General features: G+C 49.9%; 17 protein-coding genes and 1 pseudogene across 18 annotated transcripts; 10 read left to right on the top strand and 8 right to left on the bottom strand.

Annotated features, from left to right (window-relative positions):
• Window positions 1-28: 28 nt before the first annotated feature.
• Window positions 29-4,276, bottom strand: OGAPHI_005519 (uncharacterized protein; the record flags this gene model as incomplete). Its single annotated transcript, XM_046206712.1, has 1 exon — window positions 29-4,276. One exon carries the CDS (start codon window positions 4,274-4,276, stop codon window positions 29-31), a length of 4,248 nt encoding a protein of 1,415 aa, XP_046059359.1.
• OGAPHI_005521 (uncharacterized protein) lies at window positions 237-1,025 on the top strand (the record flags this gene model as incomplete). The annotated part of the gene is made up of 2 exons (XM_046206714.1): window positions 237-429; window positions 688-1,025. The coding sequence occupies 2 exons, from the start codon at window positions 237-239 to the stop codon at window positions 1,023-1,025; spliced, it is 531 nt and encodes a 176-aa protein (XP_046059361.1).
• OGAPHI_005520 (uncharacterized protein) lies at window positions 2,394-3,430 on the top strand (the record flags this gene model as incomplete). The annotated part of the gene is made up of 2 exons (XM_046206713.1): window positions 2,394-2,567; window positions 3,032-3,430. 2 exons carry the CDS (start codon window positions 2,394-2,396, stop codon window positions 3,428-3,430), a joined length of 573 nt encoding a protein of 190 aa, XP_046059360.1.
• Window positions 4,277-4,578: 302 nt separating the features above from the next.
• Window positions 4,579-4,896, top strand: OGAPHI_005518 (uncharacterized protein; the record flags this gene model as incomplete). The annotated part of the gene is made up of 1 exon (XM_046206711.1): window positions 4,579-4,896. One exon carries the CDS (start codon window positions 4,579-4,581, stop codon window positions 4,894-4,896), a length of 318 nt encoding a protein of 105 aa, XP_046059358.1.
• Window positions 4,897-4,898: 2 nt separating this feature from the next.
• Window positions 4,899-6,038, bottom strand: OGAPHI_005517 (uncharacterized protein; the record flags this gene model as incomplete). Its single annotated transcript, XM_046206709.1, has 1 exon — window positions 4,899-6,038. One exon carries the CDS (start codon window positions 6,036-6,038, stop codon window positions 4,899-4,901), a length of 1,140 nt encoding a protein of 379 aa, XP_046059357.1.
• Window positions 6,039-6,168: 130 nt separating this feature from the next.
• On the top strand, window positions 6,169-7,547 carry OGAPHI_005515 (uncharacterized protein; the record flags this gene model as incomplete). The annotated part of the gene is made up of 3 exons (XM_046206707.1): window positions 6,169-6,221; window positions 6,299-6,862; window positions 6,941-7,547. The coding sequence occupies 3 exons, from the start codon at window positions 6,169-6,171 to the stop codon at window positions 7,545-7,547; spliced, it is 1,224 nt and encodes a 407-aa protein (XP_046059355.1).
• OGAPHI_005516 (uncharacterized protein) lies at window positions 6,921-7,523 on the bottom strand (the record flags this gene model as incomplete). The annotated part of the gene is made up of 1 exon (XM_046206708.1): window positions 6,921-7,523. The coding sequence occupies one exon, from the start codon at window positions 7,521-7,523 to the stop codon at window positions 6,921-6,923; it is 603 nt and encodes a 200-aa protein (XP_046059356.1).
• Window positions 7,548-7,835: 288 nt separating the features above from the next.
• On the top strand, window positions 7,836-8,591 carry OGAPHI_005514 (uncharacterized protein; the record flags this gene model as incomplete). The annotated part of the gene is made up of 1 exon (XM_046206706.1): window positions 7,836-8,591. One exon carries the CDS (start codon window positions 7,836-7,838, stop codon window positions 8,589-8,591), a length of 756 nt encoding a protein of 251 aa, XP_046059354.1.
• Window positions 8,592-8,616: 25 nt separating this feature from the next.
• Window positions 8,617-9,678, bottom strand: OGAPHI_005513 (uncharacterized protein; the record flags this gene model as incomplete). The annotated part of the gene is made up of 1 exon (XM_046206705.1): window positions 8,617-9,678. The coding sequence occupies one exon, from the start codon at window positions 9,676-9,678 to the stop codon at window positions 8,617-8,619; it is 1,062 nt and encodes a 353-aa protein (XP_046059353.1).
• OGAPHI_005512 lies at window positions 9,584-10,416 on the top strand (annotated as a pseudogene). The gene is made up of 2 exons: window positions 9,584-9,683; window positions 10,028-10,416. Coding segments are annotated over exons 1-2 (489 nt in total).
• On the bottom strand, window positions 9,751-10,722 carry OGAPHI_005511 (uncharacterized protein; the record flags this gene model as incomplete). The annotated part of the gene is made up of 1 exon (XM_046206704.1): window positions 9,751-10,722. One exon carries the CDS (start codon window positions 10,720-10,722, stop codon window positions 9,751-9,753), a length of 972 nt encoding a protein of 323 aa, XP_046059352.1.
• A 605-nt stretch (window positions 10,723-11,327) lies between these two features.
• Window positions 11,328-12,131, top strand: OGAPHI_005510 (uncharacterized protein; the record flags this gene model as incomplete). Its single annotated transcript, XM_046206703.1, has 1 exon — window positions 11,328-12,131. The coding sequence occupies one exon, from the start codon at window positions 11,328-11,330 to the stop codon at window positions 12,129-12,131; it is 804 nt and encodes a 267-aa protein (XP_046059351.1).
• Window positions 12,132-12,168: 37 nt separating this feature from the next.
• On the bottom strand, window positions 12,169-13,518 carry OGAPHI_005509 (uncharacterized protein; the record flags this gene model as incomplete). The annotated part of the gene is made up of 1 exon (XM_046206702.1): window positions 12,169-13,518. One exon carries the CDS (start codon window positions 13,516-13,518, stop codon window positions 12,169-12,171), a length of 1,350 nt encoding a protein of 449 aa, XP_046059350.1.
• A 502-nt stretch (window positions 13,519-14,020) lies between these two features.
• OGAPHI_005508 (uncharacterized protein) lies at window positions 14,021-15,049 on the top strand (the record flags this gene model as incomplete). The annotated part of the gene is made up of 1 exon (XM_046206701.1): window positions 14,021-15,049. One exon carries the CDS (start codon window positions 14,021-14,023, stop codon window positions 15,047-15,049), a length of 1,029 nt encoding a protein of 342 aa, XP_046059349.1.
• On the bottom strand, window positions 15,043-17,163 carry OGAPHI_005506 (uncharacterized protein; the record flags this gene model as incomplete). The annotated part of the gene is made up of 2 exons (XM_046206698.1): window positions 15,043-15,882; window positions 16,027-17,163. The coding sequence occupies 2 exons, from the start codon at window positions 17,161-17,163 to the stop codon at window positions 15,043-15,045; spliced, it is 1,977 nt and encodes a 658-aa protein (XP_046059347.1).
• OGAPHI_005507 (uncharacterized protein) lies at window positions 16,436-17,092 on the top strand (the record flags this gene model as incomplete). Its single annotated transcript, XM_046206699.1, has 1 exon — window positions 16,436-17,092. The coding sequence occupies one exon, from the start codon at window positions 16,436-16,438 to the stop codon at window positions 17,090-17,092; it is 657 nt and encodes a 218-aa protein (XP_046059348.1).
• Window positions 17,164-17,308: 145 nt separating the features above from the next.
• On the top strand, window positions 17,309-19,288 carry OGAPHI_005504 (uncharacterized protein; the record flags this gene model as incomplete). The annotated part of the gene is made up of 1 exon (XM_046206696.1): window positions 17,309-19,288. The coding sequence occupies one exon, from the start codon at window positions 17,309-17,311 to the stop codon at window positions 19,286-19,288; it is 1,980 nt and encodes a 659-aa protein (XP_046059345.1).
• On the bottom strand, window positions 17,464-18,849 carry OGAPHI_005505 (uncharacterized protein; the record flags this gene model as incomplete). Its single annotated transcript, XM_046206697.1, has 3 exons — window positions 17,464-18,084; window positions 18,536-18,744; window positions 18,825-18,849. The coding sequence occupies 3 exons, from the start codon at window positions 18,847-18,849 to the stop codon at window positions 17,464-17,466; spliced, it is 855 nt and encodes a 284-aa protein (XP_046059346.1).
• Window positions 19,289-19,295: the final 7 nt, after the last annotated feature.

Raw genomic sequence — 19,295 nt, 5'->3', positions numbered from 1 at the left:
CATTTTAACACACTATAAATTATGGTCATTAAACATCAACGCGACGTTGATAGTTCTTTCTGGCTGGCATTTTGCCTGAAGAGCCGGATCCGGTTCGTTGGTTCTCTTTGGAGCTGGACGACTTTCTGTTTCTGCGATTGTTCTTTGGCTTTGAGTGCTGCTGGCTACGCTGAAGATCTTCCTGGACCCGAGCGCTTTCCTGGGCCCACCACATCTCAAACTCCTCCTCAATCAGAATGTCTTCAAAGGACCGAACAGGCAGTGGGGCCTTTTTCTCCTGTTTGAGCTTCTCCTCCAAAAGAATGCTCTCAAACGATGGAACAGATGCCGGAGGGCCGCTGGTGCTCACAAGGCTGTATGGCTTGGACGGCGTGCTTGGAGCTGAAGATCCCCAGGCATTTGTAGTATTCCAGGCGCTGGAGCCTGTAGGTATCACAACCGGTTGTTTTTCCCGCTTGATTCTTTCTCTCTGAGACAGTCGAGGCATTCCCTTGGAGGTGGCTTTCACCACCGGCGAAGCAGAGCTTGGAGACTGCGTGCCTGTGTTGGTGGCTCCATAGGACTCAGAAAGAGTAGGCAGACTACCAACACTCGTGTTTGGACTCTCGTGGTGAACAGTGACCGAAGAAGGCCGCGACGGCCTTGGCGTGGTAACAGGCGTGGGAGAAGTCTTCCTTTGCGGAAGAGTCACAGAATCACTACGCACGATTGGCGTTCCAGTGGCAGCAGAGAGGCTGCTCTTTGACGATGGTCTGCGCTTACCACTGACCACAACAAAGTCTGGTTCGACCTCGTCGTCCGCAATGGCACTCTCGTTAACCTCCTCGGTACTTCCCATAGCCAGCTGCTGTGAATACAACACTTTCGATAAGGAACGTGGCTTTTCGGCAGCTCCTGGCACGGTAGTCTTGATCTCCTCAATTCTTCTTGCAGAAGACCGTCTTCTGCGTTCACTCACGCTCGTCTTCGATGGAGTAGTTGGCTCCTCAAAAATAGGCTTGGCAACGTCCCATAGCAATGGATGAATCCAGTGGCTGTTGAAGGAATCCATATCTTGAACGAACTCTTTCAACAAACCAGAATTGTCCTGAAGGAAAAGCGGTTTCTGGTCCCGATGGTAGTACTTCAAGTTTGCAAACCACTTCATCGCATCATTGACAATATTCAGGAACTGGTTGTCTTCTTCATCAATCAAGTCGCCAAAACTAGGGTCCAATAAAAGAACGTCCAAGTTGTTGTAGATAAACCACAGACAGTTGCCAAAAAGCTTGTATGCTTTCATGTGATACGAGTGTCTGAGAAGCGTGTAAACGTTGTCCAACGCAATGAAGTCTTTCATCAGTAACTGACACACATCACTCAGCTCGTCCAGCATGAGCTCCTCAGCTACCTCGATAACGTCCAGGTTGCAGTTCAAAAACGAGGAGACATCCGTGATCTTGTCAATGTTGTCGAACAACGCATCATACTGAACACCATACAAATGCTTCAGAACAATCTCGAAAACAGTGTGGGACACCTCCGGAAGAGAAATGGACTCCACTCCCCAACGGCGCGAAAACAACGTTTCGAAATAAGCACTCCTGACAATCAGCAAAGGCTCGAATACTTGAACCGACCCATCTGCTAGCTTCACAGAGCAACTTCCGTGCAGGTTTCTTAGATCGTCAATCAACGGATGCTCGCATTTGACGCGTCCCATTGGGTCAACAAGACGGACAAGTTTTGCCAGATGTTCAAAGGCAGTCTTGGTTTTCTGGATCCGCGGAGGAACTTTTCCCAAAGGATAGTCTGTCCATATGTCTAGGAATTGGTCGGTGTAAATCAGGTGCAAGACTATCAGCACTGCAGAGACCGTGACACCCGAAAACTCAAGCTCACCAGCCTGATATGATATTTTCACGTCTCCAAGTTCCAGTTTACCCCCTTGATGTATTAATTTGCCCAAAGGAGCACTTCTTAGCTCTAAAACCTCGCGATGGACTTCCACCTCGACATTGGACACAACAACTTTCATGTTGTAGTGCTTGTTCCGACTGAGGTCTTTCATTGCAATCCAGTAGTCGAGTTCTTCGGACTTGAGCATTTCCCGCAGACTCTCATCTTGGGGAAGAGCAGCCAGAGCCGGAACAGCCTTGTACGGCTGAGTCCATCTATCGTGTAGCACCTTGTCGAGGTTATCTGAAGTAGAGCTTGGCATTTCAGTTTCCTCCAGCCAAAGGGCCTCATCATCGTCTGCCGTTTGATGCTCGATTTTATAAATAAAGTCTGTCTGGTAGCTGTCATCGTGTGTCATGAACACCTCGTTTTCTCTGTTTGTGATAGTTTGACGTTGCACTTGCAAATCGTCCTGGATTTCATGGAGCGGTGATAAACGACTAAAGTCGCTCAGGATGGACGATTTGGATAATCGGTGCGGAATTAGGTCAATATCGTCTCTCACAAACGCGAATTTGGAGAAGAGCGGATCAGAAACAACCTTCACCACTTTGTTCAAACCTGAAATCTTGGAGAACTTAAACTTCCTCGATATGTATTCATGTGAAGAGATCGAGTCTTTGAGAATAGTACGTTTGATACGTTTGTACGCGGATCCGTCTTGAACACATATAATCACAGACCCGTCATTGCTCATATCAACGTCAGTACATCTAAGATGTTCCTTGGACGCTTTCCAAACTGTTGTGAACTTCAAACTGCGTTGGAAGGCGGCATTGTCTATACTTCTTGAGTCCATACTCAATTGCAAAATGTCACCATTGTCTAACAAAAGAAGACAAACGTCACAACCTTTTTGCACAATAACCTTGTGGATGGATTTCTTCTGCGATAAAACTCGCGGCTGGAACGAATTGAACGCCTTGGAGTCGATCTTCTTTAGCAAAGGCGGACACACTTTAGAGTGGAAACCTTTCAGATAAAAGTGTAACTCGTCCAAGTCGGAAAGAACCAGTGTGAAGGTATCTGTTGCGAATACAGTTCTGATATTACCGTAAGAGAACAGTGTGCGGCACGGTGTCGTTTGCACGAGTCCCATGCCATCCTTACCAGGAATCTTTGCAGAGCTGCCAGACGGATTGAATCCAAACTGTCCAATATTCAATCCCCAGACGAAGATTTCACTCTTAGTGTACACCAAAGAATGAAACTTGGAGCAGCTAGCACCGAGGAAACTGTTCTGAGTATACTTTCTCAAATCTCCGGTGTTAACAACTCTGGGAGTGGAAACACACGCTTCTGTCTGGTGTGGAGCGATGTCCACTTGGTATCCCAACTGGCCGTACGAGTTCAATCCCCATGTGTAGACCTTTGCATCTGCAGTAACACAGATAGAATGGTCGTTGCTCACATCGACAAAGAGAACGCGCTCGTGTTCGAACGCTGGAACACCAGCGAAAGAGTCTTGCGGCTGTCCATTGCCCGAACCTAGCCGGCCCCTTGTGCCAAGACCACTCACAAACATGTTTGCGCGAGGCTCAGAGGTGAGCACTATCGTATGATTACGAGACATCTTGACGTCCCGGATCCGAGAATACGAGATTCTTTCCGACAGTTTTGGGTATGTCTCTGTATCGGCGTACTTGTGTTTCAGTTTCCGCATATCCACGTTCACCAAATGGTCTGGACCGTGACTGACCTCCTTAACGGACCCCGTCATCACCAGATTAGATCCGCCTCTATTAATATCAAACCACTTGGGTGTCCTGATGGCTTGGAACACGGACTGATCTTCGCTGAACCGCTTCTGAAGATTGATCTCGTCGACTCCGTACTTTCTGGCCTCGATCTGTTTCTTCTTGCGCGGTCTTTCAAGTCGACCGACGCTCTCCGGAATCCATTTGAGTCTCCAGATGTCTATTTCACTGCTCATCAAATCTAACGGAGTGAATCCTTCGCGGTCCTTTCCTTGGAGCAGCAAATGGCACTTGGAAATCAGCATCTGCGCAATGATAAAGTTCTTGTAAAAGATGGCGTAGTGAAGACAGTTCCAGTGGTTTTCGAGGTCAGTGATGGCAATGTTCAAATTCGGGTTCTTTAGCAACTTATCCAACAAATACCGCTTGTTCACCAAGCAAACTGTGTGAAGGAGCGTTCTGCCGTAGATATCACGCTTCTCGAGCTCTTTTTTGCTCATACTCGATAACGAGTTCACAAATTTCTTGGGGAACTGTAATGTCCCTTGGCTAGAAAGACCAGGCTCCGGGGAGTTTGACCGCCGGTCCTGGTCAGCGACTTTCACTGCGGTAGAGAACTGGATGTTAGACGCGTTCAGCATAGCACGTACCGTTAAAACATATCGGGACTGTCCCGTATTCTTCAGACAAACAAGTTTAGAGTCAACGAAATTGGCAGACACATGGATTTTATTGATCAGAGAAAAGACACCTCTACACCAATTAGAACACGGAAGCGGGAGCAGCTACAAGATGCGGAATATGTGTAGCGAGCAACGGGCAAACACTCCTACCGATGCCACTACAGACACTGATCACGTCTGGAAACAACCGGTTTCCGGGAACAGCCACCTGATGGACAGTATAATATTCGACGCGACGACCGAAAAATATTTTTACTAGTATGTCGTTTTTCCTGAATCAACCCCAATTGAGCGGTCTCGACGTGGACCCGCAGCGAATGCAGCTGGCAGAGATCCACTTCGAGGCCATGAACTCGACCTTGAACACCATCAAAAAACAGTGCATGATCAAGTGTGTTCCGGACGAGTATGGAGAAGGCGAGCTGAATAAAGGTGAGTCTTCTTGTACGGACCGGTGTGTGGTCAAGTTCATGCAGGCGAACCGGATTCTCGGTGAGTACGCACAGGCGGTGCGATTCAGCGAGCGGGACCTGCAACACTACGAAAAAATCAAACAATCGTTGGCTAAAACTTCATGAAACTATGCAGTACTGATATCTCTCATTTCGATGCTGGTGTCATCGAAAAAGCCGTCGTCCTCCAAGTCTAGGTCGTCTTCTATCAGGAAACTTGTGTCTGTTGCGAGCGGATCTTCGACTTGGGGATCGTGCAGATTCAGCATGTCGTAGGACCACCTGCAAAATTTGTCGTTAACGGCGAGTTTTCCGACCAGTTTGGCCGAATAGAACGAGGCAATGGCCAGCGAGCACCCGAACGTCAAGTCGAAAAAATAATGGTGTGTCAGATACATTGTGCTGAACCACAGCCACGAAACATAGACACACCACAACGGAGTAAACTTGGGGAACAGGTACGACAACCAAATGGCATCCAGACTCGCACAGGCAGAATGCAAAGAGGGCAGAGCACCGAAAATTAGTGGCGAGTTCGTGAATGCGGTCGTGTACATATCTATGCCGAGGATCTGGTCGATTCTGGCCAACCCGCCAGGGCTTCCCTTCATGGAGTAGTTTGCTTTTTCAAGGCCGTGCAACACTTTGTACCACGGCGGAGCACAGGCGAAAAGCAGGTTCTGGATCACAACGCCCACGAGATTCATGTATCCGAAGGTGAACGAGAACACTCGCAGTGTTTTAGGGGGGCCAAAGATGAAAACCAACGCGGCAACCACAAATGGTAATGAAAAATGTAATATTCCATAGGGAATCCATGCTATTATGTCTAATGGAGTTGATGTGTAGGACGCCAGCAGCTGCGACAGGTTATCGCCGTAGAGAATGGTTTCCATTCCGGGAAGAACCTTGACGGTGATCGGCGGCCGCATTTGAAGCGGGATGTATTTCGAGGAGAAGAAAAGAAACACCCAGGCAAGCACCGGAAGAGCGTAGTTGAAAAATTGGGACGTGATGGGCACGGTCACCAATACTATTAGGGTCAGCGCAATCAACGGTTTGGCCAAAACGGGTATTTCCATGATGTAGAGCTCGAATGCAAAGAATATAGCCACGATGGTGTAGTGAATATACTGAGAAAGGCGTATCTCACGGAAATCAAGACTCCGCAAGGTGGTCAGCGGGTTCCATTGCGTGTTCAGCAACGGGAGAGTGTTCCCGGACTCCTTGGATCGCCTATATTCCTGAAGAAGCTTGGTGATCACCATAGCCAGGAGTATTTAGGAAGTTACGGAATATCAGATAAATAAATTTGGGAATAGCCGATCGACGGGTCTATGTGAGGATCCGATATCTATTTAGAAAGGTGAAGAAAAAGATGGCCTTATAAAATCAGTTATGAATTTAGACCTGAAAGAAGAGCCTGGCGAAAAGAGCCCTATCATCTGTAAGTAGTGACATCTGATGTATGCTAATGATTAGTTGCCCCAAAGACGTATCAGTACGAGAAGGGCCAGCTGGATGTGAGCGATTTGGAAAAGGATCCGATTGCCCAATTCACCAACTGGTTCGAGCTGGCCACCAACGAGTCCACCGACCCGATCCCCGAGTCTGTGGTCTTATCCACTGCCCAGCTTCCTTCCGGAAGAGTTTCGTCGCGGGTGGTTTTGTTCAAGGAGCTTGACCACAGAGGATTTATCATCTACTCGAACTTCGACACCTCCAAGAAGAACAGAGACATCAGAAGCAACCCGCACGCCGCGCTCAACTTCTTCTGGAAAGACCTGCAGAAACAGGTCCGTGTGGAGGGAATTGTCGAGTTTGTGGACTACGACACCTCGTCGCGGTATTTCAATACCCGTCCTCGGGGATCCAAGATCGGAGCACACGCTTCTCCACAATCGAGTGTGTTGAAGGACAGACATCACATAGACGATCTGTATAAGGCTACCGAGGACAAGTTTGCCGACAAGAAAGACGAGGAGATCCCATGTCCTGAGAAGTGGGGTGGTATCCGGATTGTTCCTTTGGAAATTGAGTTTTGGCAGGGCAGAAAGAGCCGGCTTCACGATAGATTGACTTACACTAGAGAGTCTCCGGAAGCTACATGGGAAATTTCAAGATTGGCACCTTAATCTAAAAAACGTTATCTATTTGGCGAGCTTGGCAGTAGCAGTAGCGAACTCTTCACCCTGGATACGGGCGACCTTGAGCTCAAGCTCGGTTGGTTGTCTAGAGCCGTCGGAACCAGCGATGGTACCGGCACCCCATGGAGAGCCACCGTGAACCTCGTTGAGGTTGGTGAGGTCAGCAAAGGCCTTGGCGTATCCCAATGGGATGTAGATCAAACCTTGATGGGAGAAGAAAGACAAGGTGTTGACAATGGTAATCTCGTTACCACCACCAGATCCGGTGGAAATGAAGACACCGGCAGTCTTGTGGTAAAGGCCACCAGTGGCCCAGAGACCTCCAGTAGCGTCGAAGAAGGCCTTGATTTGGGCAGGAACGTTACCGAATCTGGTTGGGAAACCAAACAGGATACCGTCATACTTGGTCAGAGTTTCTGGGGTAGCGATTGGGAACTCTGGTCTAGGTGGAGCGTGGAGTTTCTGCAAAACGTCCTCGGTAAGGGTTTCTGGAACCTGGAAGATCTCAACGGTAGATCCCGCAGCTTCAACACCCTTGGCGACTTCCTTGGCCAAAGTGGCGACGTGGTGGTACAGAGAGTAGATGACAATTGCGATTTTAGCCATGTTGATGAATTTGGATTAAATTGAGGTGGGCCAAACTGACGTTTTTATACCGTTTTTCTATTAACAACGAATTTCCACTTTATTTTCTTAATCGTGGCGCCGCATTGAATAAGCATTACTAAAAAATGCTGCAGATATCTAAAAGTTTCTATAGTATGTCGTGCAAATTACTAATGATTACTACACTTGAAAATAGAATTCGAAGCACGGCGAAGAATGTTTTTTAGTCAGCCGCATAAGGTCCTTATAGTTGAGCTTGTGCCCTGTTTTCGAAGATATTAGAACCACTGTTTTTGTTGCTTGTTTAATTCAATGGCCAAGTTCGCTGTGATCACCTATTCCACGTACGGACACGTGACCGCTCTTGCGCAGGAGATTGCCAAGGGTGTCGAGTCCGAGGGGGCTAAAGCACACGTTTTCAGAGTCCCAGAGACTTTGCCGCAAGAAGTGCTCGAGAAACTCCATGCTCCAGAGAAACCAGCCGATATCCCAGTGATTAAGCCTGAGGATCTCGTGGAATACGATGGCTACATTTTCGGTTTCCCAACCAGATTCGGAAACATTCCTGCACAGATTTCGGCCTTTTTCGACTCCACAGGTGGACTTTGGGCTACTGGTGGTTTGTACCAGAAACCCGTGTCTTTCTTCGTGTCGACCGGCTCTGGTGGAGGTAAGGAGACCACTGTGAGAAGCACGCTCAGTTTTGTTGCTCACCACGGTTTAATCTACATCCCATTGGGCTACGGCAAAGTGTTTGACAAACTTACCAATGTCTCTGCTGTCCATGGTAGCTCGCCTTGGGGAGTTGGCACAATTGCTGGCTCTGATGGATCTAGAAGTCCCACCGAGTCCGAATTGAAAACGGCTTACATTCAGGGATCTGAGTTTGCCAAGGTTGCATCCAAGTTGGCTGCTCCTGCTACTGCCAAGTCCGAACCAGTTGCAGAGCAACCTGCTGCTGAGACCACCCAAGAAGCTTCTGACGTCAAGAAAACCGCAGAAACAGAAGTCAAGAACGCTCCACCTCCAGCCAAAACCGAAAAGTCTGGCTGTTGTGTAATTGTTTAATACTTAACTCCGTGTCATATAATTTTTATCTACCAGTAACTATAATATTTTTCCCCGAGCGTCGCACTTTAGCGAACTTGATTAGGAATTTCTCGGTTTTAAGGTTCTTGGTATTAATGCGCTGGACAAATGGCTCTATTTCGCCGAGTTTCCATTCTTTCTTGAGCTTGAACAGCTCCGAAATACGTTCTGCCGGAATTGGGCTCAAGTCCGTCTCTGCAAAGTACCGAATACACCCATTCTCCTCGATGTAGTTGCCGTTCAGGTATTCCAGCTTAATATCAGGATGGTAGTTCGATGGCATGTTCAGCCTTAGGTTGAGCGTGAAGTCGTCCAGCTTGGTGTCTGCAGGACTGTTTTTCAAAAGCAGCACGCCGTACAGTCGCACGATCTTTTCGTTTCGGAAGCTAAGACTGCTGCCGGTCCGGGTTGTGTATTTTGCGAGCACCGTATCCCGAATCTCTCGCGGGAACTGTTCTTCCTGGTGTTTCTGGACCGCCTGGATCACCCAGTCGGCGTCGATCGACTGGAGTCTGGTCATTATGTGCATCTCATCGCCTGAATCAACAAGCTCCTCGATCGTAGATCGCAGAATCGTGCTCAGACAATCGCACACCAGCTCGTCGTGCATGATGTAGCAGGACCCCTCCAAGTCCACGAGGTTGAGCTCGGGCCGCAGTTGTTCGAACTCGTTTTTCGAGATCGGCGAGTTTTCATATATGGTCTCAAGACTGATTGGCTTTTGCTCTGGTTTCTGTGAAAGATGTTTTAGAACAGACACTCCCTTGATATTGACACTGGGCTCTATGGAGGACAAAAGGAGCTCGTTGTTAAATTGCGAGTACGCGAATCCGGTCTCGCCCTGGTTCTGGATCAAAAGCACGCAGTTGGAGTGACTCTTTTGCCGTATCTTGAACGTCTTGGACGGAGTCACCAACACTGGATAATCGTCAGATCCGGCCGATTTAAGGTACAACTCGGACTTGTTTTCAATGGCCTGTAGCACTTCTGGCCCCAGTTCGACCAATCGCAATGACGAGGACGGCGTGATTTGCGGTGTTGGACCAATAACCGAATATAAATCCATAAGCTGTAGAAACGCGAACACGAAAAGTTGAAATTTGAAATATTTTTACAATGTTTTGAATATTCTCTCTATTTACGCTTTTCTGGACTTTGGCTTGACTGGCTCGGCGTCGGCCAGCTTCTTGGCTTTGGCCTCCTTAGCAGCCTGTGCCTTCTTCTTGTTGCCGGATCTGTAGACCTGGATGTAGAAACTGATGAACAAGAAGAGGTAAGAAGTCAAGAGCAAGTATCCGCAAGCAGCAGCGGTTTGAGTACCGTAGCAGTCACCCATCGAAGGGAAAAAGCCATCGAAGTAGTGGAATGCATAGAAGGAGTATGTGGCAAAGTACACAAACACCAGATCAACTAAGAACTGGATGATTTGGAATCTGGTGACCCATTCTTTCCACCAAACTCTGATACCACGAGCAGCAAGGAAGTAGTACCAGTACATGAGAACGTGAACGGCAAGGTTCAACGAGATAGGAACCCACTCGACAGCGGTGTGGCCAACGAGCTGGGTGTAGCACAGCAGAGCGGTAGCACCATGGTGGTAAGTGTGGAGGAATCTCAAAGGTTTTCTTCTCAGCACCAAAAACACAGTGTCGAACAACTCCAAGTACTTGGTAAGGTAGTTGAGGTAGTACAAGGTGACAAGTTTGTTGGTGAAAGCACCTTTGTCACAAATCGACCAGAAGAGGCCGTGGTAGTACACCATTGGGATAAGTTGTTCCAGAAGAACAACAAGGAGGACAAATGAAATAGCAGTCAACAGAACATTATGGATCTGGAACAACCAGTTGAGCTTGATCGGTCTGGCGTCGAGCTTATTCATGATGGCCTGGCCGCCAAAGATGATCACGTAGTAGACGGCGATCACGGAAATGGCGTGGATCCAGTTTGACATAAAAGTCACGTCCTTCACGAATCTGAACTCGTCTGCGGCATAGCCGGTAACCTGGGTGAAGAAGTGGTCGAAGATCGGCCACAGGTAGACACCGAACGGTCTGGCGATGGTAGGCTCAGCGTAATTAATGTAGGAGGGCAACTCAAATGGAAGTTCCATGCTCTTTGATAAAATAGGACCCTTATTTGTTGAATAGTTGTTTTTTTGGGTGTTTTTTTTTTCTACTGGTGAAATCTTGCGGACCTAAAACAGGCCCCGCATGTGAACAAGTTCACGTGGATCCTTAGCACGGAGAAAAAAAATTCGACGTCTGAAATTTGTCAGATTCTCGGCAGTCGGGAAATTCGGCATTGGCTGGCCCCGCGCAGGCTCGGTACGGCTTAACAGTAAATTGCCTCAAATAAGAGCGCGGCTTGCACAGATGAGCTAATGTTCTTGGAATCGGGGCCGGAAAAGAGCTGATACTGAAAATCCGGAGAAAATGGATCGAACAAGGCTGGTTTGCCGTTCCTTGGCCTCGGTATATGGCCTCCGTACACGTAGCAACAGTGCACAGCTCGGCTGAGCTGTTGGCTGAGGTAAAAAAAAATAAAACGGTGTTTCCGCGCCGCACCGTGTGGATTCCTTCCCATGTCGTTTTCGGCTGCAGCAGAAAATCAGCCGGTATTAGAAATACATATATACAAGCGGTCCGGCTTTTGCTCTTGGAAAGATTGATCAAGGCAGTTCTCTCGTGCACATAGTGATAGGAAGCATATGAGTATATGGGCGACCCACGAAATATGAACGCACCACCAATATTACCTCCAGCTTCTTCGCTGATCTTCCCAAACAGAAACTCCCATGCACAGTCGGTGCCACCACCTCCACTGGTGGCGTTGCCGCCCTTGACCAGATACCCTTACAGCATGGCACCGCAGGACCACTCTCTGCCGCCACTGGGAAAGCTAGTGTTTGACTCCCAGTCCGGTGCCCGTCCATCTCCTGGATCTGTGGCTTATTCATACCCTCCGGCAGCGTCGGAGCCAGTCCTGAAACAGTCCCCGCCAAGCTCGCCGCCAAAACCGCATAGAAAGCGCACATCGTCGTCAACTCCGTCGCATCCCCGCAAGAAGAGAGAATGTCCGATCTGCCACAACTACTTCAGTAATCTGACAACTCATCGCGCAACACACATCCAAGATTCTCGGCCATTCACCTGCCAGACATGCTCGCGCTCGTTCAAACGACTCAATGACCTCATGAGACATGAAAAATGCCACCTGTCCAAGCTCGGAGAGTGGGAGTTCCGGTGCCCATTTTTCATCAACGACCCGGCAGGACGCAGCGAGAACTGCCACCACTCGGGCCAGTTCACCAGATGCGACACCTACAAGAACCATCTCAAGGCCATCCATTTCAAGTACCCGCCAAACACGCCCAAGAGCGACCGGTCCAAGGTGAGTGGCAGCTGCCGCGAATGCGGCATGTACTTCAACAACGTGCAGGAATGGCTCACCACCCATGTGGAGACCAAAGAATGCACCAGAAAGCTGGACACAGGCGGGCGCAAGAAATTCATGACATAACACATTCAATTGACACTATATGGTCCTCATAACATTACTACTCTTCTTTATAGTCGTCCGGATTTAGCTGCCGCACAAACTCCACGTAATCGGACATGTACTCCGAGTTGAACACGGCGCTGTCGGAGCCCTCCATCTCCGACTCGCTGTCCATCCGCAGATGACAGCCGGGTATTCTCACAAGCACAAACAGGATGATGAAGCACACTCCGGCAACGTAGATCGTGGTAATCAAGGAGCTCAAAAATTGGTACAGCAGCTGGATGAAATGTCTGTTTATCCATCCGCCGTGAACTGACAGTCCGCCCAGCGCGGCCACGGACTTGTCGCCAAACACTCCGGCCAACAGGTTGCCAACCAGGCCTCCTATCAGATGGATCCCCACGTCCAGGGAGTCGTCTATCTTGAGCCAGTATTTCAGCCGGGTGCCCAGATTGCATAGCACTCCGCTTAAAAGCCCCACCACGAAACTCGACCAGAAACTGATGTACGCGGTGCATGGCGTGATGGCCGTGAGTCCGGCAACGCAGCCAGAACACAGCCCCACGATTGAGATCCGTCCGTTCCTCGAGTACAGATAGTCCAGTCCCATCCAGCTGAGTCCCGCAACCATCATCGACGTCAACGTGTTGCACAGAATGATCCCCGAGAGCTTATTGACCGTGTAAAGCGAGCCACAGTTGAACCCGAGCCACCCAATCGCCATGAACATGGTCCCGCAAACCACCAGTCCCAGGTTGCTGGAACGGTAGTCGGTCAAACTGTTTTCGTTGCGGTACCCGAGGAACCACGAGTACATCAATGCGGTTGTTCCAGAAACAATGTGCACAGCATGGCCGCCGGCAAAGTCGAGCACTTCAAACTTCTTGTGCATCCAACCGTTGGAGTTCCAGATCCAGTAAGCAACAGGACAGTACACCAGAAACATCCATGCTACCAAGAATATCATTGCTGGTTTCAACTTCCCTCGCTCACATAGGCATCCCATTGCTATCACGGCAGAAATACAGGCAAACAGTCCGCTGTAGACACTGTAAACTTGCTCAACAACACCAGTGGAGACATCGTCAAATCTTTGGTTAGGATATATCACCATGCTGCTGAGCTCTTTCAAACCAACATGCTCAAAGTTCCCGAGATAGCCGGACCTTCCTGTCTGCGAAAAGGACAGAGAGTAGCCGAAACACAGCCATAGCAGAAGAATCTCGATTGTCACAACCAACGGGAAGCTTAGCTGCTGAAAAGCGGCCTTTCGCTGGGTCAAACCCGAGTAAAAAAACGAGATCCCTAATATTAAAAACAACAGCAGTGCCACGTTCAACAACGTGTATGCCGAGTTCAAAGCCACCCCGATATCGATGGGTTCCCTTGAGATTTCAAGTGACATGTATTAAAAAAAAGATGGTGCAGGAAAAATTTAAATTTTTATCAAAAAAAATGGTTCCTAGCAGGATCGAACTGCTGATCCCCGCGTTATTAGCACGATGCCTTAACCAACTGGGCCAAGGAACCTGGAACGATTAAAGAAGTAGCCCACTCGTATACGATCGTGTGATGTATGCGGGAAAACACAAAAAAAAGATTTTTTCCCAGCCGGCGTTATTCGTCGATCCCCAGTCTGGGGAACAATGCATTGCGGCCCTTCTTACGTAATAGTCATCTGTATCTCCACTATTTTGGCGAACCGGCAAACAAAGAACGACTTTTCGTATTCTCAAGCTAGTTTGTTGTTGTTGGAAGTGTCCATCAGAGCTGTTGACCACACTGGTTCCTGTTTCCACGTTAAGCCAAATTAAACGCCAGCAACCGTCAGATCTCTGCTAGACGCCAGATTGAAACGAACCTGATTTGTTGTATCTCAGATTTTGTGAACAAACACATCCGGCACAATGGACCCTTTGCCGCAATATTCGAGCCTCCAGGCGGCAACCGCCCAGCTTCCTCCAACATATACCCCCTCGATCGAGCACATCTCGTTGAACTTCCTCTACCACGAGTCCTCTACACGGCCTGCACGCAGGAGAAATGGCTTTGAGCCGGTGTTGTTTGAAATTAACTCCACCCAGGTCAACATATACGAGATAAAGCCGTACGCACGCAAGTTTGCCAAGTTCTACTTCCACAACCTTCGGCCTGAGTACATCGACCCAGAGCTGAATATCAAGTCTGGACGTATAACCTGTTACCAGTTCGAGGACTGGATGAAGGCCAACGAAAGAGCTCAGCACAACTGGGCAACGAGACTCACAAAGAGTCTTCTGCACATGAAAGAGGACGACGGTAAGTGTCTGAGCAAGGCCAAGCTTGCTTCGCACAACTGTACCATGGTGCACGAACTGCTGTTGTATCGGCCAGACTTGCGCAAAGTGACTACTGCGGAGTCGCACGATATGGACGAGTCTTTGAACCGCATCAAGGGATCGCGGATCCACTCGTTTTCGCTGCAGGAGCTGGTCAACTTTGGCAACGCGGCAGACTTCCCATACAAGCCGTTCACGCTGCGGATCCAGTTTCCCCAGGACCAGTTCTTGATCACCTCGTACAACTCCGGGGTGTTTGTGGAGCTGTACTACAAGCTCAACATTGCCCGAGAACTGTCCCTGGACCTGGATCTGCGCACAGAGATGCCGCTGGACCACTCGGTTCCGCGCAGAAGACGGAACCGGTCGCACAGGTCTGCAACCGTGAGCACCGGTTTCTCCTCCACTATCAGCGTCGACAGCATGGAGGGCGACGATGTGTCTTTGTTTTCGCAGCCGTTACAGTTGGAGTCTACGGGGGCGTCCGACTGGGAAGACGAGCGCGTGGTGAGTGCCAAGAAGCAGGCGACCAGCCAATCGTTGCGCAAAGATGTTGAACAGTATAAAGAGCTGGTGTACACGATTCGGTGCATGCGGGGGCTTCGGAGCGCTCACTGAGGCCCCAGGCATTTCTCGAACGTGGCTGTCATTGTTTCCAGCGACAAGGTCGGTGAAACTTCTCGGAGCTGCTCGAACGTTTCCTCTAGCAACTCCAAATGAGAAGATGTATTATTTAAAAACAGACTGTCCAGCGACAGGTCTGTTTCGAGCATGAGATTTGATTCATTCAAAACGGCGAGACTCTTGTCGAGCGTTGGTTTGTATTTTTCGATGTTTAGAACTTTGCTGATACTGAACCTAATTTCAGGGTAGTATTTTTTCCAGAGCTTGATCTGGTCAAGCGATCCGCTAAAGCTGTGGAGACTGATCAAGTTTGGACTAGTTATTGATTGTCTGATCTGGTCGAGCAGCTTACCATGGCATCCGACACAGTGCACGCTGATTGGTCTCTGTAGTTTCTCGGCCAGTTCCAGGAACATGTTGAGAATTGTTAATTGGTGAGAAATAGTGACCCGAGACGAACTAAGGCCCTGGTTCTCGAACGGTCCGAAAAACCCCGAGTTCGGCACACGAAACGACTTGTCGAGCCCGATTTCACCAATAGCGCCTCCCTCTTGCAAGTACCTCTCGATGGTGGCGATGTGGTCGTTGAGAAAGATGGGCATTGGCAGGTTGGTTAGTAATATTTCAGACGGAGCGGGATGGAGCACTGTTTGGTAATGGCGTCGTTTCCCAAACTCATCAACGACACGGTCGGTCGAGAACAGATGGGTGTACCACGGGTGGATCCCATAGGACGGGAACACGGCCGGAACTTGTGTTGCTAGCTCGTGCACCAAGTGGAAGTCTATATGGTTGGTGGACATGATGTTGAACAGGGGCAAGTGTACCTGGTGTAAGGCCGATTGCAGCACGGTGGTCAGCTGGCGCGCGCGTTCTGGCGTCACGCTCGGCGACAAATGGCAGTGCGCGTCGTGGAAACGGCCGTTTTCGGTGAAATAGTTCATTTATCAGCTATCTAAGATTTTTTATACTTCCACGTAAAAAAGTAGCCTGTTGAGCTCCTCGTTGAACAGCTCTGCCCGGTCTTTGGCATCTACCACGTCTGTGAGAGTGAGCTTAACCTCGAGGTCGTCGACGTCTTCGAAGTCTGTCTCTGCGTCGTTGCGCTTCAGCAGTTCGTCAACGCTGGTGGAGATAGTGAATCTCTCTGCGTTTCTTGGAGGAGCAACCAGGTCCTCAAATAACGGGTCTGTCAAATCGGATGGCGGCGAAACGCTCTTTCTGTACGCATACTGCTCGGCCTTTTGCAACATTTCCCGAACATCGCCCACAGTGATGTCTTCCAAGACGTTGTAATTGTAGGTGACCACAACCGGCTCTTTCTTAGGCTTTTCAGTCTTGACGGGCTTTTTGTCCTGTGCAATAGGAGCACGCAGCTCGATGTTCGACAGGTCCAGATGGGACTTGGACTCGATGTACGAGGCGATCTTTGAGTTGCTCGAGGCGTCTATCTCTCCAAGGTACGCGAGCACGTCTCCTTTCAAGATACGTCCTTTAGGTCCGGTTGCTGGGATCTTGGCCAGGGCCTCTTCCTTGGAAATGCCCTTGAGGTGCAGAAGCAGCTCCACTGAAGGGAACAAGACCTGGTTCGGGTCGGTCTTCGTGGCCGAAGACGTGGATTGTGCGGGTTTAGACTGTGGTTGCGCTTTTGGTTCTGGTGGAGGGGCAGGCTTTTCTGTCTGTTTTGGCTCTGGCTTGGACTCGGCCTCGATCTCCGGCAGCTTCAGCGTGGCCAGGTCGTCCTCGGGATCCGCCAGAAACGCAATTGGCGTTCCCACCTTGATTTCTTTGTCCCCGTCGTGCTTGAGCAGTTTCGCAACAATACCGTCGTCCTGGGCCTCCACGTCGATGGTGGCCTTATCTGTTTCAACCTCCAGCAGCACGTCGCCCGAGCTGAACTTATCGCCCTCCTTCACTTTCCACGAAACAATGCCACCTTCCTCCATGGTGGGGGACATGGCTGGCATCCCAAATGGGGTAGCTTTCAGCTTGAGTGCTGTGGTATGGAAAGCTGCTGAGTCAGAAACCTGCAAATAGTGCCACTTACCTTTGGCGTTGGCGCGGGAAACGCGCACTTGGCGCCCAATTACTTTCAGCCCTCTCAGCATGATTTGCAAACAATTCGAAATGCCAAACGTTAATTATCAGTCGATAGGTTTGGCCCGGGCATGAAAAACCCGTCTGCGACGACTCGTCCCGTCGACAGAAACCCAACACAGCCAAGAAAAATATTTTGAAAAAATTTCTAAGAGCATGGGCAAGAGAAAGGTGAAGCGGTCTGTCGAGCAGAGACAGCTCAAGCGCCAGAAGGAGGCCGACGCGCAGCTTTCGACGGGTCTGTTCAATGAGTACGATAGAGGAAGTGACGTGCAGAGCGATGTGTCGTTTGACGAGGACGAGGAACAGGACTACGAGCTTCGTCCCAGACAGTTTAAGCAGCAGCAGGACGTGGAGGAAGCCCTGCCGATCAAAACGTTGGACGGTTCGTTCCAACGTGTGATGAAGGCGAAACAGGAGAAGCCTGTCGAGGAGCAAGAGGACGACGAGCCGGAACAGGAGCCTGAACCTGAACCTGAGTCTGAGTCTGAGCCAGAGTCTGACAACGACCTGTCGCCGCAGGAGAAGCTGATCAAGACCAAAGAGGAGATCGCGGCCATTGCCGAAAGCATCATGGAGGACCCAGAGGAGCACGTTAAGCAGCTGTCGCGGCTGCGGCGCATGGCCAAGTCCCGCAACCCAAACACATCGAAACTGTCGCTTCTTGCTGCGGTTCCGATCTTCAAGAGCATTGCACCAGCATACCGCATCAGACCGCTCTCGGAGATTGAGAAGAAACAGAAAGTGGGCCGCGACGTGGCAAAGCTGCGGTTTTTCGAGGAAACGCTCGTGTTCGAGTACAAGCAGTACGTTGATCTGCTGAGCACCAAGTCGCGGGTGGTTGCCACGACACCCAAAGCAAGCGAGCTGGATATCCAGCTCGGAGTGCTTGCAAACAACGCCGCGTGCGAGCTGGCGCTAGCTCTGCGGTTCTTCAACTACAGAAAAGACCTGCTCCAGATTGTTGTGAGACGTGCTATCAGAAAGCCGGCCACAGAGCAGGAATTCAAGGTGTACGAGAAGAGCATCCAGACGATCGAGGAGCTGTTCAAGGAGGACGCGGACCGCGGAGACATCTCTCTGGAGCTGGCCACTCTACTCGGTCGCGCGATCCGCACGAGAGAGTTCAAGGTGGACGAGAGCGTGGTGAACGTGTTTCTGGCCCTGAGCGTCTTGGATGACTATAACCCGAACGCAAAGGAGCACGAGGAGCCGCTCAAGTTGAAGAAGAAGGAGCGCGTGCACCTGTCGAAGAAAGAACGCAAGCAACGCAAAGAGCGCAAACTGATCGAGAAAGAGCTTTTAGCAGCAGAGCAGGCCGTCACCGCCGAGGAACGCGAGCGCAATCAGGCCCAGGTGCTCAAGATCCTTGTCACGCTATACCTGGAGATCCTGAGAGCCAGACCAGAGAAGCTGATGGCCCCCGTGCTCGAGGGACTCGCCAAATACGGCCACCAGGTCAACGTGGACCTGATCGGAGACTTTTTGCAAGTCTTGCGTGAGATCTGCGAAAACATGCTTGAGACCATCAACGAGGGAACCATCGTGAGCACAAGTCTGCGCCAGATCCTGCTGGCGATCGTCACGTCGTTCTCGCTGACCGCAAATCTGCCTACAAAACGGATCTCCGTGGACCTCAACAAGTTTGTCCAGTATCTGTATTCGCTGCTACCATCTTTGGCATTAGACCCAGACATCGAGTTTTCTCACAAAACTCTTAGATTGATCGACCCGCTCCAAACAACAGCACAGTACCGGCCAAACGTCAACATAGCCACCAAAGCAGAGCTCTTGCTACGGTGTCTAGACTACATTTTCTTCAACTCGAGATCGGGCTCGGGGAAAAGATCCCTCGTGTTCACCAAAAGGCTCTACTCTGCTATACTCCAAACACCAGAAAAATCCAGCATTGCAGGTCTTAAGTTCCTAGACAAACTGATGGCCAGATACGAAGACATCAAGGGCCTGTACACCACCGAAGACCGCATCCAAAACGGAGTGTACCGTCCAGAGATGGACAACATGGAGCTGGCCAACGCAGACGTAGCCGTGCTGTGGGAAAACGTGCTGCTGGAATCCCATTACTGCCCCAACGTGGCTGCTGGCGCAAAAGCAGTGATGAAAAGGGCTAAATAATTTATGT

Source organism: Ogataea philodendri (genome assembly GCF_020536065.1).
Source record: "Ogataea philodendri strain CBS6075 chromosome Unknown scaffold3, whole genome shotgun sequence".
Lineage (NCBI taxonomy): Eukaryota > Fungi > Ascomycota > Pichiomycetes > Pichiales > Pichiaceae > Ogataea > Ogataea philodendri.
This window is presented reverse-complemented; position numbering and strand designations above follow the sequence as displayed.